Source organism: Calidris pugnax, unplaced genomic scaffold (genome assembly GCF_001431845.1).
Source record: "Calidris pugnax isolate Ruff unplaced genomic scaffold, ASM143184v1 scaffold24, whole genome shotgun sequence".
Taxonomy (NCBI): Eukaryota; Metazoa; Chordata; class Aves; order Charadriiformes; family Scolopacidae; genus Calidris; species Calidris pugnax.
In genome coordinates this window covers 17,432,753-17,452,160 of record NW_015090922.1, presented here as the reverse complement: position 1 = coordinate 17,452,160, position 19,408 = coordinate 17,432,753, and the positions used below count along the sequence as shown (strand labels likewise).

At 39.1% G+C, this 19,408-nt stretch overlaps 1 protein-coding gene across 6 annotated transcripts in view; it reads left to right on the top strand.

The window, feature by feature from the left end:
• The window catches only part of LTBP1 (latent transforming growth factor beta binding protein 1), a 193,588-nt gene that overhangs the window by 135,172 nt on the left and 39,008 nt on the right, over positions 1-19,408 (top strand). For all 6 annotated transcript variants that reach the window (XM_014950707.1, XM_014950706.1, XM_014950710.1 and 3 more), the window contains 6 exons: positions 158-280; positions 3,664-3,783; positions 8,769-8,891; positions 10,897-11,019; positions 15,295-15,417; positions 17,338-17,463. In XM_014950707.1, the coding sequence (XP_014806193.1) occupies positions 158-280; positions 3,664-3,783; positions 8,769-8,891; positions 10,897-11,019; positions 15,295-15,417; positions 17,338-17,463 (738 nt within the window). The remainder of the gene's footprint in view (positions 1-157; positions 281-3,663; positions 3,784-8,768; positions 8,892-10,896; positions 11,020-15,294; positions 15,418-17,337; positions 17,464-19,408) is intronic.

Genomic DNA, 19,408 nt, shown 5'->3' with positions numbered 1-19,408 from the left:
TGGAACTGCTCAGTAAAAACAGCTGCAGGGCTCTGACTTGCAAATAGCTTGAAAATCCAAACTTACTTATGTTTAATTAAAGCAGAGTTTAAGGGAGGCACAAGCATTCAGTAATTTCATGGTGAAGCAAGGTTTCTCTTCTCTTTTTCATCTGCAGATTTTGATGAATGTTCAAGACCACATACTTGTGGAGAAGGCTTTTGTATAAATACTCTTGGTTCATACAGATGTGAATATTGTGATAGTGGGTACCAAATGAACAGGAGAGGTGAATGTGAAGGTAGGTTTGGACTCTTCACCAGTAGTAATACAGTAACAGTTGCCATGCCAAACAACTGTAATAGCAAGAGCCATTTGTTCACATCGACTGCTGTTTCTGATCTCAACAGAAAAATTTACATCTATATCTTTATTTTTGAAGAAATCTGACCATTAGATGGAAATATTAAAATAACACATTTTTTTCATGTTTAACTTAATATTTTTCTACCTGGTATATTTCATTTAATTCATTTCATTCTCCATTTGCTATTTGATTTCACACGGAATATCTTGGCATAGAGGTTTTATATGTTTGCATTCAGAGTTCCCTTACCCCATCCCACTCTGTGCTTATTTCCATGGGTAATTTCTCTAGATTCTTATTGTTGGATTTCTCTCACAGTGACTTTATTTAATTAACTTCCCCTTGCACACCAGCTGAAAATGGCAGAATGTTCAAAAGGACATTGCCTGTTTTATCTACAGTATGTCCTGGATGGTGAAGTTACCGTTTATTCATATCACAAAACCAATGCTAAATGTTACCTCTGCTTGGAATGATTAGCATTGCTTGCTGTTCAAGGGAGGCTTAGCGCTGTGCCAGGAGCTGCAAAGGGAAACTTCTCAGAGGGTGCAAGCTTAAACAAGAAACCTTTTTGAGTACTCTCCAGTCTTTTCAGTTATTTGATGTCTGGAACCACAATTCAATTCCTGTCATTTAGATTTAAGACACTGCATAGGTGTTCCACCACTATGGACAGAACCATCTTGGGACAGCTGTTTTAACAGCTCTTTCCATTAAGCTCTTCTCTTAACTTAATTGTCAGCCTTTCCCTGCATACTTAGTACCAAGTTTCTGTTTAAAAAAAAAATAAAAAATATATCTGTCATTTTTCCTATATTATAACAGGTAGCAAATTATAAGTTGACTCTTTTTTAATTGGAAATATGTATCTAGTAGGTAATTCATGTTGGAGGAGATCCTAGGGCATCTGAACTTCAAAACTTTGTATTATTTTTTAGTGTGATATTTATGTCTTTTTTTGCTGTTCTTTTTTCATTTTCAGCTTGAAATGTGAACTAAATAAACACAGGCAGCCATTTCATTTTAAACAGTTTTGTTCATGCTTCAGTCTAAGTTACTTAGGACAGAAGAAAATTGCTAACATGTTAGGTTGTCTGGCAAATAAGTAACTTAAAGTTGCAATGGATATGTTTGCTGCTCTGAGCATTGCTAAAAAATTCCTCTTTCTATTCAGACAATTTTTTAAAATTTAAATAAATGGTTCGCACGCTTCACTCTTAGAAATATTTTTTCCAAATCTTCTCTGTCAGTAGGGAATCTGTGATTAAAGTCTGCTAGAAATCACAATATCACAGTGAGTCCAATTTCTTATTAGTTTGTATTTTAAATAGTGTGGTGGTAGTCCTCTGTCATTTAATTTAACAATATGTAATTTCTGAAATGAAGTTCTCTGTTGCAAGTTATTTAAGGTTGCTTAAGGGAAAAACCCTACTACACTAAATCCATCAAACCAAGGAAATGACACAATCAGGAATCATTTCACCGTGTCATTACACCTACAGGTTATAGTCACCCTACTGACAGATTCCAGATTCCACAAATAACTCCACCCCACCTCCTCCACACTTCAAAAACAAAGGCGAGAATCCTCCAAGCTGCACATAACACACAGAGTTCCCTTAAGTTTCCTCACACCATCTTCATTCTGCTTTCAAGCTATACTCACGCAGGTTCTGTCGTGTGCCTGGCCTGGGAAACATAAAGAGCGCATATACGTTGTTTTTGTAGAGTCTGTTGTTCGTGTAGGACAGTGTTAAAGGCACAGCTGAACATCATTGCATATGATTAAGTATTTGGATAAAATCTTTTTGTGATTTCTTTAAGCTTTGCAGCATTTAAACTTTTATTTTGACTGAAGATTTCTGTACCAAGTAAGTTATTTATGGTGTGTGCTTTGAGGGCAGATACAGTCCAGGCAGTTCTGAGAACAGGTTTCAGCAGAAGTGGATTTTTTTGTTAATTAAATAAAAAAAATCTCACAGCAGTTTCACTGAAAAACATTTGCACGTCTGCATTGTAGCAGCTGAAGAGGCCTGTTGCTGTTTTTTATGAGAAAGTACTCTCAGCTGGACAATAATGATTGTATAAAAAATTGGTATTTTCCCACATCCAGCGAGTTGTTTGGAGCTGGGATGTTGGATGCTTTGAAAGTTGGAGCATTGACAAATTAAACGACAAGTGCTGGAGGCTGCTTTCCTTCTGTGAGTTTGTTCCCAAAACTAGGAGTAAATTACCTCCCTACTATCTGTGGTGGAGTACAGTCCTTAATTGCAGAATTGCTAGGCTTGGGGCTAGGAAGGGACAGGAGCTCATGAAGCTGGGCTTAGGGGTGGATTTGATTTCATTAGTTCTGTGCAACTGCATGAAGCAAGTACTTAGTAGGAAAGATTATAATTATTGTGTAATTAAAGACCATATTATAAAATGATACTCGCGTATGGAGGCAGACTGGAATGAGGCTGCCCACACAGTTTTAATTCCAGCATCTTCTGATCATTGGTCAGTTGACAGCATTATCTTTGAATGTAATTTTTATATGCAGTCTTTTAGAGTGCATATATTGCATGTATTCTGGGTTTCTTTGGTGCAGGATAAGAAGTTGCTAGTAGATGCTCAGAGCATGGACGTGACATCCATGAGTTTTTCAGGACCTGTTTCTTTTGTTGTGGGTAAACTAGGATGTCTCCTGATGCAACAAGTTCCTCTATCACCCTAAAGATTGCCGGACTCAGTTATGTGTGTGTTGCTTGTACTTTCTTTCAGACATAATTAAATCCCTACTCCCTGTAAGCATCTTTGATTACCATTCACACAATTAAATTTATAGTCCATATAATACTTAAATGCTGCATAACTCTAGGACACTGGAGAATACCAAATCCTCTTTGCGTTGAGAAGCCAGAGTTACAATTTTATCGTTGTTGCAATGCACTTCCAAAGTCTCTTGAGACTGACTATGGGAAGAATCTCAGGACACTTCAATGTGGTAAAGGGGTGATGTAAGCAAAGTCATTCTTACCTGACTGAGCCAGAAATCTGCTCTGCTGCATGTTATGGAGGGCCTGTCAAATATTCGCCATATAACAGAAAATTCCAATTCAGTTGCATATACTATCATCTCATTTATTTCTCTGAGATGCCCCTTCGCTGCTACAAATCTGTGTGAACTTGTACCTTCCTGGGTCTGTAACAAACAAAGCACACAACTCTTTAAATGTATTAGTGTAATATGAGCACAGTCAGAATAACCAGATTAGTTTATTGTTCAATGTTTGTTATGCCTTTGACCAGAATTTCCTTTTATCTTCTCTTTGAAGACATTGATGAATGCCTGACTCCAACTACTTGTCCAGATGCACAGTGCATCAATGCTCCTGGCTCTTACCAGTGCATTCCTTGCAGACTGGGATTCAGAGGCTGGAATGGACAGTGCCATGGTATGTTCAGTACTCTTTGTATCCCCTGTAACACTTCTTGTTCTGAGACACTCGATTTCCTATTCCATCAGTGTTACAACCTGTTGACAGCACTGTGCCCAGGGTCCTCCTTTCATTCAATAATAATTGATACTATGAGAGTTTTGAAATTTATGTTCTCAGACACAGTATATATGAGGAAATCATGTTTTACTGTAGATAAATGAATATTGAATCTAGACTGCAGACAATACAATTATAATTACAAAACTGAATTCTTGAAATAGAAAATATGTAACTGAAAGGCATGTATTATCAGTGAAATGCTAAGTAGGCCATTGTTTGGAGATATTAACAAATGGAAAAACATGAGAGTGCTAACATGTCACTGTGACTGGCAGACTTTTCAATAGGATATGGGAATTAGCTCACAAAGCATATTAATAAAACTTCTTAATTATCTGTATCTCCAGCAAAACATTAGCACATCTTAAAGCAGCTTGTCTCACTTTAGGTTAGGTTTTTAGGACAGATTTCTCTCATTATAGTTTTGTAGATTTGTTTTTAAATATTAGATTTTTTTTTTTCAAATCAGTTGTGGCTATTTGAGATATAGGTAAGAAAGAGCAAATGAATCCACTGTGCAAATAGAAATAATCTTTTGCAGTTTTGAGTGCCACTTCCTGGGGCACTACCAGAAATTTAAGTTTGACCTCAGTTGTGAAGGCTCTGCTGTCTGGTGTGAATCCTCTGTCCACTCTGTCTGTAACACATCCCCTATCATTTGTGATGGTCGGAGTAACTATGTTACCTAAACAGGTGTACAATAACCTACATGGGGGATGCGTGCATTATTGTTATAGGTCAGACTGGCATTGTACTTGCATAGCTTATTTCTTCATAGCTCCTAATTGCTGTGGTTAGGTTCAGGTCATAAAGGAGTCTAAGAGCACTGTTTTGGTTGAAATAGCTCTGGTAGATGGACATCTACTGTGCTCCAGGCACAAATGGGCTTTTGATCTGTGGAGCAAGACTACAGCCAGGTTGCAATGAAGCACCTGAAAAATGTATGGTGTAGCTGTCAGAGTCTCACCACCAGTTTTGCTGTACAGGTGATACCTTTTTGAACCACCCTATTTTCTAAAGAAGGCCTGTTGTAGCAAATTATTTCTGTCTGAACATCTGCCTGTTACAATTTATCAGTGTGTCATAGCTGCATTATTTGGTCTTGTTTTTTGACTTATTGTGGAGGAATGTATTTCTCGGGTAGTTGTATTTTAACGGAGTTATAGCAGGCTATGAAATATTTACAGCAAACTGATGCTGTTCACTTAGCACACATTAGTCCATGTGAGTCTTTGTTTTGGTCCTTCCCACCTGCCTGGATTCCTGCTACCCTTGCAAAGAACGTGGCATATGCACTCTGTTAAGAAATGTTTCCTCTTATTTAATTCCTTTTTTGGAATATGTAAAGTTGATTTAATTTTACATTCCTTCACCATGTCAAACTTGATTTCTATACCTATTTACCTGGTTGAAAATGCCATGGCATATCTTTCACTTGTTTCATTCTTGCTAACCAGGTTAGAAGGAATAGAATGAGAAAAAAATCACTGCTCTGCTCAGATTTACAAGCAAAACTAAGTCATGCAAGGGATAAGTCTTGGTTCCAAGCTGATGAGTCTTTTTTTCCTTATGTTACTGCATGTAGTTTCCCTTTTTCCTTTGTTTTATGAAATGTTCTAAGCCTAGACATCTCACTCACATCATTAGTGGTGTGATCAGTCTTCATTTTCTGTTTATTTTAGACTTACATCATGTTGGAAATAAGCCATACACATTTTAGAAAATGTAATGCAGACACAGCTTGTCTTAAATCTGTAGCTTTGCAATATGGTACAATTTAAATACACTGGAAAGGAAGATATTTCCCAAGTTATCTATGAAGGGTATTTTAAGTCCATTGTTCCATAAATTAATTTGTTTCTGCTGTTAGTTTAGGTCAGTTGCAGCTCTGCTAGTTTTCCCCAGTATAGTTTTCAGTATGTTTTTTTCCTCTCTGCTCACGCCTCTGCCTGCACTTGATGCCCTAGAAAGTCTAGTGGAACTGTTCTACAGTTCTTTGATGGTATTGATATCGTAATCTTCCAGGATTTAAAGCCAGGACATGGCTACTTTTGTTTAATAAGGGTGAGTCAATTGGTTCGCTTCAGACATGTAGAATAGATTTAACTGCAGTTTAGGTGGGAACATCCGATGTAAGCTGCATATGGGAAGAAATTAAAAATGGCATCTGCACACCCTGCCACCCCATTTTCTTGAAATTGCTACTGTCCGAGGTCCCTCAGTGCATTTGTGTCATACAGGCACTATTTGAGTAATTTGTAAGAAGTTTACTTGCAGTCATGTTTTTTTTTCGTCTTTCTCTCTCCACATTTGCACATTCAAATAAAGTGATATATTATGATGTAGAATGACAATAATGTACAGCACACTTCTGTGGGCTGATGAATAAATGAAAAAAAAAAATTAAGTTGACAGAACTTTCTGGACTGCTTCATCCTCCTAGTTATCACTGTGGTGGATTTTGCAGCTATGTGGTTAACTAACTTGTTAGTAGCTTGTACAGCATAAGGGACCCCATCAGAAGGTTTTAAAATTAATATAGAGGTCAGCAGAGATAGTCCATGTACCTCTAGCCTTACTGTAGGAAGCTTCAGTAGAATCAGCTGTAGCTCTGGGCTTCACCTCTACTTCTGGCTTTTCTGGTGGCTTCCTCTGGAACGTCTCTTGATTTTCAAGTCCCAATGGAAAATCAAAAATAATATTGCAGGCTTTGTTTTCACATAGCTTGGAGATAAGAACATGAAAATCAATCTACAAGAAGTGGGTTTGTTATTCAGTTGGGAATTTGCATGCCTGACTGCTGAATTAAGTTCTCTATGTTTTAGCATAGAGAACTAGCTCTAATTCTTGAATTAGAGCATTGATCACATTGAGAGCAAAGGTTGTGTTTTGTTGAGTGAACAAATTTTGCAACAGCGTAGGGATCTGAGAATTTAGCCTTGCAGAATGGTGTAAGTAGTATTGCCTGTTGAACTGCACAGCAGAGCACCTGTGGATCTGTGCCGTCCTCTCTTGGGAGGATGCTGCTTTGTGTTCTTGGCCAGGCTGCAACAGGGCATTTTGTTTACAAAGTTAGAGGTGAAGAAAGAAGGATTGTAGGTCATTTGAAATATGGACAATAATGATGAATTCGTTTGTGTCTGGGGAGAGATGGGCTTTGGCAAAGTCAGGTTGAACAAGAGCTTGTAAAGACCCGTGAATGATAAATATATGAGGAAAATAGTTACTGCAGATGTTCACAACAGCTAATAAGAGCTATGATGATGATTTAAAGACCTCTAATCTTTTTTCAGCTTTCACTGTACTCCAGCTGCCTAAATTGCTCAAGTGCCTCAAATAATCAGTAGTTTTACTCTCTTATGTTGATAGATTTTGCGTGCTTTATGGTGACAAAAGACAGGATAATTGTGAGTCATGTGATTTCTAGTACATAAAAGCAAATAAGGTGTAATACTTTTTCTGCATCACTGAAGCAAAAAAATACAACTTTTACCATACAAACGGGGACGCCTGCTTGCTCTTAACTGCATCCCCAAAATAAATAAATAAAATCTGAAAATTAACCTTTTGGTTTTTTAAGTGAAAACCACTCCTAGGAAAAAAAAGTATTGATTATTTTAGAATACTGAATTAACTATAGCTGGATTTGTAATGAAAGATGTTATTTATTTATATGTTTGCTTTTTCCTTTGTTCATATATACACATTGCATTCAGAAGGAAATCTTGAAAATGATTCTTTAGTAGGAACATAACAATTTTCACGCTGGCTAAAGACAGTGGCCCATCTAGTTAATACTCTTCTTTCAGAGAATGGTGAAAGTAGGTGTCTGTGGGATAGCTTATAGAACAGAAAAAAAAAGTTTCTTTCAAGTCCTCCTGTAAATAAAGGATGATTTGTGACCAGGAAGAGAGATTTTGCTTCTAAAACTTTTCTTATAAAGTTATACAAGCAGACCTGTGTCCAGTTGAAATACTTCAGGTGTCAGCTGAATCCTTTAGAACCTGCCTTTTTTAAGTCCACTTGAAGAATGTAATCTGTGAAGATCTCTCATGAACATGTGTTTCATGTGGAGTCTAGTTATGCACTGGAAAACTCCTTTTAATCCTGCACATTAATTGACCTAGCTTTAAAAAAGAGCAAAAACTCAACAGCAGAAGATGTGCTTGAGGTCTGTTCTAGCTTCCAAGATGACCTGCCTGTTCCCTTGCACCTGTAGGTAAGCTCCAGGTAAACAAGCAGAGGCAGCAGGTTGGGAGATTCTGACCAGTGTTTTAAAAATGGTTTGGGAGAGCACAGTTTCTAACACAGCCTTGCCAGAATGAGCTGCATCTGGACTGTTCCTTGCAGTAGCAGAAGCCTGAGTGATAATGGTTACAAGGTAGTGGCAGCTGCTAGTGCTTTTATCACAGGTACATATCCTAAAAGTAAATCTGTGTAATGCAAGAATAAACATGTCAGCATTTGCTGACCTCTTCTCTTATACTAAAGCTGCACTGGTCTAAGCTACTGTTGGAAAATTATAAGCAAAATAATCTTATTCTGGTAAGGATGATGTGGACACAGTTCATAGTGCAATCTCTGTTTAGAAAAATAAGGGAAAAGGAAGAAAGTGGTTTGTTAGCGTAAACTGCAGTTCTTGCAGGACTGGGATGAAAGCATTGTTTTAGTCTGAGTGTAGTTGAGTGTTTGAGAACAAGCCAGCTCAAGTTCAAATCCTTTTTATAAGTCAGACTTGCTGCAGAATTGTCAAGGTCAAAATATACAGGAAAACTGATTATAACCATGCTTATGACAGACTTTGAGTAAATTCCCAAACTCAACTGAAAGGTGGTTTTACCTAAGTTAATTATACACACATGCTTTCTTTGTATTCACAGATATAGATGAATGTCAGTATGGCAATCTCTGTACAAATGGACGTTGTGAAAATATGGAGGGGTCTTTCAGATGTATTTGTGGCCAAGGCTTCAAACTCTCTGCATCAGAGGATCAGTGTGAAGGTAGGAAAGAATATGATTAAAATTCATAAGGGTGCACTTGCCTTTTAGATAATATTTTTCATCCAGTAGTATTCCTTTCAATGGAGAAACAATAAATGTACAACACTGAGGCTAAATAACCACAAATGTAAGAATATGTATTTCCATTACATGATTTTCACAGTCACATTGTAGATTTTGACATTTGTTATAAAGCAAATCAATGTGTAGTACTATTTATATTGCTAAATTTGAATTTCTGGAAAAAACTCGGCATTTCTGTCATTTTGGAGGTTTGGGTACAGCAGCTTTTGCTGCCTTAATTGCTCTTCTTTCTATCTTTTGTGTGAGTGAGTGGAATGAAAAACCCAGCCTGCACCCTCTTGGAAGCCAGCAGTGTCAACTAACAGTGAGCTGATGCCTGCGTTGGTGTCACTGTATTTCAAGTAGTATGTTTAGTAGAGAGTGAGTTTTGTGTTGTATTTCTAACAGTACCTGTACCTCAGAGTCTCAGGTTCTACATTTCTTCCACATCTAAAAGTCCCATCAGAACCGTGCAGTAGAGCAAAACTAGGTCTGAAGTCAGAGCAGGGTAGTCTGAGAGAGAACCTAGAGGTGTACAGAAGGGATGAATACAGGGGACTTCTTGAAACCTCTCCCCAAAGGTGAAAATCTGGGAGAATGTCTCCAAGCTGTGGAAGCACACAGAAACGTGAACATTTCTTGTCAGATGTTTTATTTTTCTTTTCCCTTTCCCCCACCCTTCCCTAAGTGACTTTCAGACTTCTGAGTGCTAAAAATAATACAGTAAAACTAAATGATCGTTCATGTAAATTTGTCAGGAAGTTTGAAACAAAACATCAGTGTAAGTTAAGTATCTTGAGTGAGTTAAATGTGCTGTCCAGGACGCATAGCAGACTGGTCTTGGGGAAAGTATGTAGACAAAGTTTGACTGCTTCCTCTGAGCCTTTCATGGAAAAGGGTCCTTGCCAAGCTGAGCTGGCATGTGCAGGCTGTTCTTCTTAAAGTGCACCCTTCTAAAGTAAGGACTTGTACATGTGCCCAGATGCTTCATGCAGCCACACAGATTTCGATGATCCTTAAATTCAGAACTTCTGTGGTCTCAAGGGACCATTACTCAAGAGGTCAGACTCCATAGCCATGACACAGACCTGAAAAACCTCATTGAGTAACTTTCTCCAGTTTGAATTGGAGTATATTTTCAGAAAGACATTCAGCCATGCCTAAATCCTACAAGTGACTTAAGAACCTACCCTATCAATTTAATTACTGTTCCTTAACAAGTATTTTGTAACTAAGGGAGGGAAAACAGGTTTCCTAACTCAAGCAGCACATGTGCTATGTTCTGAATTCAAAGTGCCACACTCCCCTCCCCCCAATATTTTGAGGTTTTCATAGGAAAATTTAAGTTTGATGTTCAAGTCCATCTGTTAACCCAGGCTGACCCCAGTTTATGAGAACTGAAGCACTGAGGGATTAGCAGTGGTTATGGAAGCAGAGGGACATTTCCCCATACTTAGACGATTAATACTGTTACAAGGCAAGTATTTAAAAGAGCCTTAAGGTACAACTTAATAGGGAAACAGCCTCTCAGTGTGCATCTGAAAACCACGCCCTGTTAAGAGGTGGTGATCCTGCTGGAAAGTATTTTGTGGGTTTTGCTGACTCATTGGAGCGGAGTGTTGCCTTTGCCCAGACATAAAAGAAACAAAAGCAGCTCTCAAGTAGCATCTGTGTGTATTTGTGTGCCTGTGTTTACCTGTTTGTGCATTGAGAGATATGTTGACACTACAGGAGAGAATGCTGAATGCAGTCACCTCAAGGAAAGCATCCAATCTGTAATTTCATGTCTTTTTATGCATTATATTGTCTGTCTGCATTTGTTAGTAAATAAGACCACGAGAAGCAGTACTGGATATTGACACTCCACTTTGCTGTTTTGTTCAGAAGCAGTTATTGCACCATTTTAAGATGTTTTATGTTTTCACTGTCTGTTCTGCTACAGATATAGATGAATGCCAGCACCGATCACTCTGTACAAATGGACGCTGCAGGAACACAGAAGGGTCCTTCAGATGTATTTGTAGCCAAGGCTACACGTTATCATCTACTGGAGATCAGTGTGAAGGTAAGCTTATGGTCTTAAGCTACTGATTCATTTTTTTCAATGGGATCTTGAATATTTCAGCTATAGGCATGAACCCTTTTGAGAATGGGGCAGAAGGATGTGTTGCTCCTTTTTCTTTCTGAATACTTTACTGTCAACCGCTCAACAGTCCCCACCTAAACAGCCACATATTTAATGGATTCCTAGAAACAGTCCCTGTCATCTTTCCACGTACAAGAAATCAGCACATGTGTTCCCAACAGTAAGCCTGGAAGGCCTGTTGACATTGTTACCAAAAACAATTAAGCCTTTCCAAACATTGTTGCTCAAATTCTGACACAGAGGTTCTGTATTACAAAAACTTGTGTCAGCATATACTGTTCACATGGGGGCCTGCTAAGTTAAAACTTCTTCTCCAGCTGGTTTTAGGAACCTGTAGCCAGCCACCACAATCCCACGTGCACTGGCAGGAGAAAATACGTAGTATAAGATGAGCTCCAGGGGGATCTGCTGGAGTTCACAGCTTTCACTGTCGCAGAAGTCAGTCTACATAATGAGCTTGTAAAAACAAAAATAAGAGGTGAAAGATGTATGGTAAATGTAGGAAGAAATGCTGTATTATAGAAAACAGAAAGACTCTGTTATCTCTGAAGCAGAATGTTTTAATTGTCCAGCAATAGGCAAACTTTTTTTTTCTGATGAATTATTTCAAAGCTGCTCCCTCTTCTCCATCGTTGGCTTTACCACCTGCTGTGGTGTGTCTGCTGCACTGCTCATGATCACCCTGAGCATGTGAGATGACTTACTAGCAAGCTTCAGAAAAGACTGTATGTCAGTTCCTTCCTTATCTTATCCTACTGGAGGAAAAATCTCTCAGTGAAGCTCTCACCATACATTGTGGTATTAGCACATAAAAGCTTTCCAGTCTCTAGTGTGCTTTCTGTAGCTGCTGATACCATGGAAGACACAGCTCCTTACTGCTCTTCTACCTAGTAGTGTTCTGCTGGTAAGTTACTTTCTACACAGCACTCTAGGAGGCAGTTCCCACATTCTCACTCACAGCAATATGTCAGGAATCCACCTCTTCAAGTAATCCAGGCAGAAGAGCAATACTCCCTGGGCCAGCCAAATGCTGCCTTCTCAAGACAAACCTATAATATCAGACCAGAGTTCATCAGCAATGATGATAACTGAACCGTCCACATTTAATGAGTGAGGGTATGTCTTGAAGTTCTCACCAACAAGGAATAAAGATCCATTATAAAATCTCCTTAGCATACTGATACTCTTTGGTACTGACCTGTTTGAAGAATCTGGTCATAGAAGAACATAGTAAGATCTTCTCAGAGTTCCTGGTGAATACTTTTATCAGCTTCAAGAAATGTGGGCTGATGATGCAAGGCACTAGAAACTTGTGTCAAAGAATTTTGCTCTCATCTGGCTTCAAGATTATCCTAAATTGCAACAGATGCAGAGATACTGTGTCAAGAATCAAAGGAAAATTTGGTGGAAGGGATCACTGGTCCATCCTGCCTACCAAAGACAGAACAGACCATATGGTGTCATGCCTGACAGGTACTCATCTAACCTGCTCTAAATAAGCTTCAGCAGATGAGATTCCAAACATCTCTTCAAGTGGCCTGTGCCAGTGCTTTTTCTGTCCTTGTGTTAGACTTTTTTTCCCAAATGTGTGATGGCAATCTTCTGTTGCTGCAGTTTAGTTTATAAGATCTTACCTTGTCCACCTTAAACAAGAAAAGGTTCTTTCCTTCCTCTGCATAGCAGAGAGGGAGATGGTGAGAGGGTGGGATGCAGAACGGTTTGTCATTTTCATTCCTTCAGCAAGAAGCCTTACAAGCCATCAAGTCTGCAGAGAGATATTTTGAATTAGTAAATGCTGTTAACAGAGTGTGAGCATATGAAATGGTGAGTTTAACCAACTTGTAGGGAAGAGCAAATGAAATCTAGAAATTAATTTAAATCCATTGTAGCTGAGGACCAAATGTTTTCTAGAACTTCTCTTCGGACAGGTTTGGTGCATTTCCTGTAGCCCAAGATGTCATGTTAGCTGCTGCTGCTCTCCATCACTATGCAATGGCCTGTCAGGACAGGTCTGTGCTTTATCTTCATCTCTTCCTTGATTCTCTTCAAGGACAAATTTCAAGAAAGAGCAATTTCAGAAGCCCTTATGGCAAAAGAAGAGGAATTGGATCATACAAGGAAAAAGGGTAAAGCTGTTCCCTTATCCCAGACGTTCTGCTCTGTGTTGCTCTGGATATGAGGCAACACAAAGTGTGAGCACAGCACGAAGGGTAAAAGGTATTGGCCTTGTCTCGGCTGACAGGAAGGATGAATATACATCTTCTGGACTTACATGTAGACTGCACATCTCAAAGAACTCGGGTTACTGGAAAAGAGTGTTTGAAGCATAGGAAGCTCCACTGTTCTCCCGGGAGCTTTCAGAGGTTTTGCAAGCCAAAATGCTCAAGACATGCATGTGTAAAGGGTGGTATAAAGCACTGAACATCTCAAGCATGAGTTACTGTCTGTGATTTTTCTGGAGACTCTTGTGCAGCAACCGTAGGACCAGCGAAGAGTTGCATCAGAGAAAGGGAGGTTTGCATCCTATACAGAAAATAACGCATTTTGACTGAATTTGGCAGAAAGTGCCTTTGTGTTGTGAGACCTGGCATTAACTCAGCACAAGGGAGTCGTTAATTTTTTCTCATGCTCCTAGTCAAAATTAATTGCTGTTTTAATAAACCACAATTTATTTCTCAGTTGAAAATGATTATAAAACATATGGTTATCAAAAGGTCACATTGTCAGCATGAAGTGCAGTTTTATCTGCAATAACATTCATTTATGTAAGAAAGCCATCCCTATTTCGTATTTTCATCAAATAGATTAAATCCCAGGGATAGTTGCACTCTGATTCAGTGTGGGCTTTCCAGAGATAAGTGTAGAAATGAGGTCGTGTCCTCTTTTTTAATTACAATTGTTATTCATTCCTGCAACACAGGAAAAGGTTACAATCCTAATCAGCTAAAATCCATGCTGAAGAAATCAGAATAATCAAAGGCAGTGGAAAAAGTCTTTGATAACTGTTTTTCAAAGGAAACTATCTGCGTTATCAGAGCAATAAACTCAGTGAATTACGAGGCAGGGGAAAGTTGCTTATGAGATGCTTCTTTTACTTGACTCCTATTTTCTGTTTTCTTTTAAAACTAGAGGCACAGTCATGAAATACTTTGTGATCTTGAGCTGTAGTGAAAGAAAACTGTATAAATCACCAGATTGCTGGCACTTGCTGAGTTACTCCTGTACCCACAGCAGCTGTGCTCTGTTTTCTCTGGGGAAGAAAAGACTTTAGGTGTAGACAATGCCACCATCCTGTTCTTGAAATATTTTATTACTTTGTATCTAGTTTATGTCCTGAAACTTGCCCTGCTCTATCTGTCAGTCCTCACTTTTATACCATGGATGTCAAGACACTAGGGCAGAGCCTACAGGCCTGAGGCTGTGTGATGGGAACGTGGTGGGAGCTGGACCCTGCGTGCCCTGACTCTGGAGCTGGATTTATGGCTTGGGTGCAGCACTGAGCAGAAGTAGTGCTCCAGCTCCATGACCAAGCCACTGAGCCTGCAAAATGGCTGTGTTGCATCACACGAACTGCCTCTGAGAAAGCAACTGTTAGCACAGCAGCACACACGGTGTGGTGCCTGTCCCACATCCATGGGGTTATTTTGTGAGCTGTCTCTGCAGGCATGTCTGGTCTGGTGTGGCACCAGCTGCACTTGGGCTTGCCCATGCTTTGGGCAACATCTGAGTCAGGTCACTTCAGGCTCAGGGATTTTTGTAAAGCGGTCTAAACATGTCCAAAGATGCATATTGCAGCTACAAATTTGCATTAGTGGGCATTTTTTGTGTCTGTCTAAATGTACAGCTGCTTGAATTTTCTTGTTAATTGTACTGTTTTAACAACATGGTCACCATTAAAGTAGGAGAGAGGCTGGTGTGAAGGTCTGTTAGGATAACTTTTGTTGGAGATGCAGATTGCACGTGCTTGCTAAGAATAAATAATACAAAATCAAATTTTAAATCTCTCTAGAAATACAAGATAAGTTGAAAGAAATGAAAAGGACATTCCAAAATGTAGTAAACTTGATTTCCCCACCCTGTTAATAAACAACATCGTAGCTTCAAGTTGCTATGTTAGTATTGAAGTATCTGATGAAACTAGAAGTTTCATCAGTTTTTACATCATCTAATAATTGAGTTACATTTTTATTTCAGATGTTGATGAATGTCTTCAAGACAGCGATGTTTGCCTTGGCGGAAACTGCATGAATACCGATGGGTCTTACAAGTGCACTTGTCCAGAGGGTTTCCAGCAGATAGCAAATAGGGGATGTCAAGGTATGAAATAGCTATTAAAAAAATACCTGGATCATTATTATAAATGTCCAAGTTTGTAAGCATAACTTGTGATAGTCACAGATCATGCTAAGGAAGAGAAACTTATTTTATGAATCACTTGTAGTGCTTTCTTACTCTTCTCATTTTATATCACTCTTTATATCACTCACGTTCTGGCACCCACAATTGAAAATGGGCACTGATCAGCTGAGGAGAGTTTAGAGATGAACCCAAAAAAGCCTGGGGGGATGACGGCCTGGGGGAAAAAGGGTTGAATGCTTTTAAACTGTGTATTTTGTTGGGGAATTGGGGAGAAGAGGGGTAACTTACTACTTCAGAGGAAGCCAAGTAGAGACCTATTAAATTAAACGGCACATTTATGACAGAATGTAGTGTCTGCAAGGTGAATCTGGCCTAGACTAGAAATTAGGAACGTGCGTTTTGCTAAGGAGCAAAACTGAAAAGTCCAGGACATTAGGAAGTGTGCAGTTTGCTCTTTCAGATGAATTATACTTATATCCCTAAGATTGTTGATTTTGTTTCCCTGTCTTTTAATACATTGTTCTACCTGATGTAATCAGCTGGATTGGTTTCCAGTAATTTTCTGGCAGTTTTAAGAAACTGACAGCTTAGTCTTGAGAACAGTGTGTGTCCTGAGAAGGTACCGTACTGTCCCTGTCATTGCTGGTCTCCCACCTCACCTGACTTTCAGAGAGCTTCAGGAAGTATGTCATTGGTCTGCATTGACCATGAATTCAGAGAAGACTTGATACATGTAGGTGTTGTGTCGAGCCCAGCGCAATGACTTTTCCCTGTGCACCTCGTGCAGATACTGCCCTTCCCTGAGCTGCTCCTGCTCTTTTCACATAAGTGCCAGGACTTCAGGACACTGGCCCAGAAGGTTTATGCACAGTATAGAATCAGTCTGTGTCTAAAGAAAATTCTATAACGGATGTCATGGGTCTTGAAATAATGGTACTGAAATCATAATTGCTCTAGTCTATTAAAATTACTGTCTACTTGCATTTTTACTGTCTACAATGCATTTTGTTTGGCTGTAACAACAGCCAGAATCTAAAGAATGAAAGACATGCTTAAGAATAAGAACTGCTAGTATCTGTGATGATGGGTGAATGAGCCTGCTGTAATTTTTGTTTCTAAATTTGTGTTTGATCTCAGCGTGGTATTGAAAACTTCTTTAAAGGTTTCTGTAAAGCAAAATACACAAGTATGACTACAATGTGAGTAGTAATTCGTGTAAGCAGTACCTCATGAATGAATGAATGCAGTCCTTAAGTTCTGATGGCAGGTTTTGTTAGTAAGAGGACACATCAATCAGAAAGAAATGCTTGTTTTCAGATTCAAAACTAAGTTTGAAAGTCAGTGTTTGAAAATACTGTTGAAAAAGAAAACCAATGATGACAAACTCTTATATAGCAACCTTTTGGGACCATTCCCATTCACCATCAGCAAAAAAGAGCATTTGACTTTAAATGATATAAAATCAACTTAGAGGGAGGATGCAACTCCAGACCTGCTGGTAGCACACGGAGCCCGATGCACAAGTTGACCAGCGTGCAGCAATTGAGCAGCAGTGACACGGAGCTGGCTGAGAGTTCCCCTAATGCAGAAGAAATGTTGGCCAGTGTGGAGCTTATACTGGTATCTCACAAATCACTCTCACCTGCTCATCCTCATCGCAGAGAGTGATATAATGACAGTATGATGCAGCAGAACATACCGATGCCTATACAGAATTTAAGAATGATTCCAGATTTGGTTATTCTGGAAAATGACCCCATTTATACAGCCATTTACATAGGTGGTGGAAATAAAAGCTACTTTTAAGACTAATTGAACTTAGGCTTAATATTAAGGGTATGGTGATTTGCAAAGGTGTTAATGTCTCTGTGCTTTCAGATATCAACGAATGCGAGAGATCTGAGCTCTGTTCACCTCACGGGGAGTGTCTAAACACGGCTGGGTCCTACCAGTGCATCTGTGAGCGGGGCTTCTCTGTGTCTGCAGACGGCCGAACGTGTGAAGGTGAGAGAAGTCACAATAACCCATTCCCATTGATTTGCTGTTATTAATTTGGTCTAATACCCCAAGCCCACTATTAACTCTGCAGTCTGCCACCTAAGGACCCTTTGTTCATTTTCTTGTAAATGCACAAGGTGCTGTGCTGCCGTTTGAATCGTAAGTAGTAAACCAGGAAATGTACAAAATGGGCAACATAGTGGAGTTAATGTTTATTAGAAGCTGTGCTTTACTTTTCTTATTTTTAGTAATTTTGCTTCGTAACATTGGATTATATTTTTTTAAACAAAATAAATTGGTGAAGAAGGAATACTGACCTAACTATGGCAAATGATGGCAAAGGAGGGAATGACATTCTTATTTTAAATTATATGAAACCAGTGGACATTTTTCATAATACGAACCTATTCATAGATGGGAAGTTATTTCTATCTTGTAGCAAGGGCAGAAGGAATATATATAAAATGCCTGTAAAGCAAGTTTGGAACGTAGGCTTCTATAAGTTTCAAGTGGGTAGCCCTTCTACTATAATTTTTTTTATTATTTAGTGTAAATATTCTTAAGTGCATTAGCAGCAAGCCTGAGCTGCCTGATGTTCTCATTGCTGCGTGTGAGACAACAGAACCTTGCTCGTCAAGGCTTTTTTTTTAAAGATGCAAATGAAGTATCCGTACAACAGAAGTAACTCCAGTGAAACTGTAGTAAAACGCTGTCTATGATAGAACTTCAGGCATTTTGAAAGGGCAGATACGGAGCAAATAGCAGTAATTAGATCTTCACAGCACTAAAGCCAGCTCCCTCTTCATAAGGTATGCCTACACGGGTATTTTTCATACAAGCTTATAAAAGCTGCTCCAGTAGTAACACTGATGAGAAACATCAACCAGGAGCCTAGAATTTAGGTGTAACCAGGGTTTTTATTTTGTTATAGCATGAGTATATAACATGCAGTATCAGGAGAGCTAGTGATGCTGTTCTTCTGAACTGAATTTAAAATAGGAGACTTGTGCTCAATGATGCCAAGAAGAAATGAGGCTTTGTGTAGGGAGCAATGCTACACTAAAAATTCCCCCAATTGGATGAAGAATGGCTGCTCTTATGGATGAGAGGACTATTCAAGACAAGAAAGTAGTAATTCAGGGGGGGAAGTAATAACGCAGCAGGGGAAGAAGTTACCTGGTAGCCATTTGGCAGGACGCACACAGAGGGGAAGCCCTGGGCAGGTGATAGCTCTTGATGTTAAAACCTATGGATAGTGGATCTCAAGCATCCAAGCAGCAAGCAAGCTGTTCTCTATCCCAATTATAGGGCAGTAAATCCAACTGTGATGATTTTCAGGGGCCAGCTCTTCTAATAGCTCGCTTAGGGATAGTGAAAAGGTTCTTCCTTCAGTTGGAGGAGCTGTATTAAAACTTTTGCCCGTCTGTTGCATTTACTCCCCCTAGTTTTACCAGAGGAAAACCAGCATTAGAGCATTATTATTTGAGCTGGCACATAACCTGCCATATAGCCAGTAACACCGTGTCTAATGAAATGAAATAGGCTATTGGCAAGATTACTGTTACGCTGATGTAAGGGAGTAAGTGCTGTATATTTAGACATAGCATGACATCAAATACACTATTTGTGCTTTAATTATTACTGATAACTTAAAAAACCCTGCAGTATTTTTGGCGTCGTTTCCTCTCTAAACATTGACTTTATTTTGTAATCATGGCATAAGTTGAAAGAAACATTCTTTTGCTGCCAAGACAAAAGCCTGGTCAAGCATGCTAGAGAGAGCAAATCTGAATAACTACAGTGATTGATGGCAAGGCAGTATTTTGTGATTTCAAGTAATGGGGATAATTACAAAGTATGTTCATGGACTCTTTTGGCAGCATATATACACTTCACCCAGTGGTTAGGAAGGAGATGGTTAAATATCTTCGATTTCTCTGCAAGAAAAGTA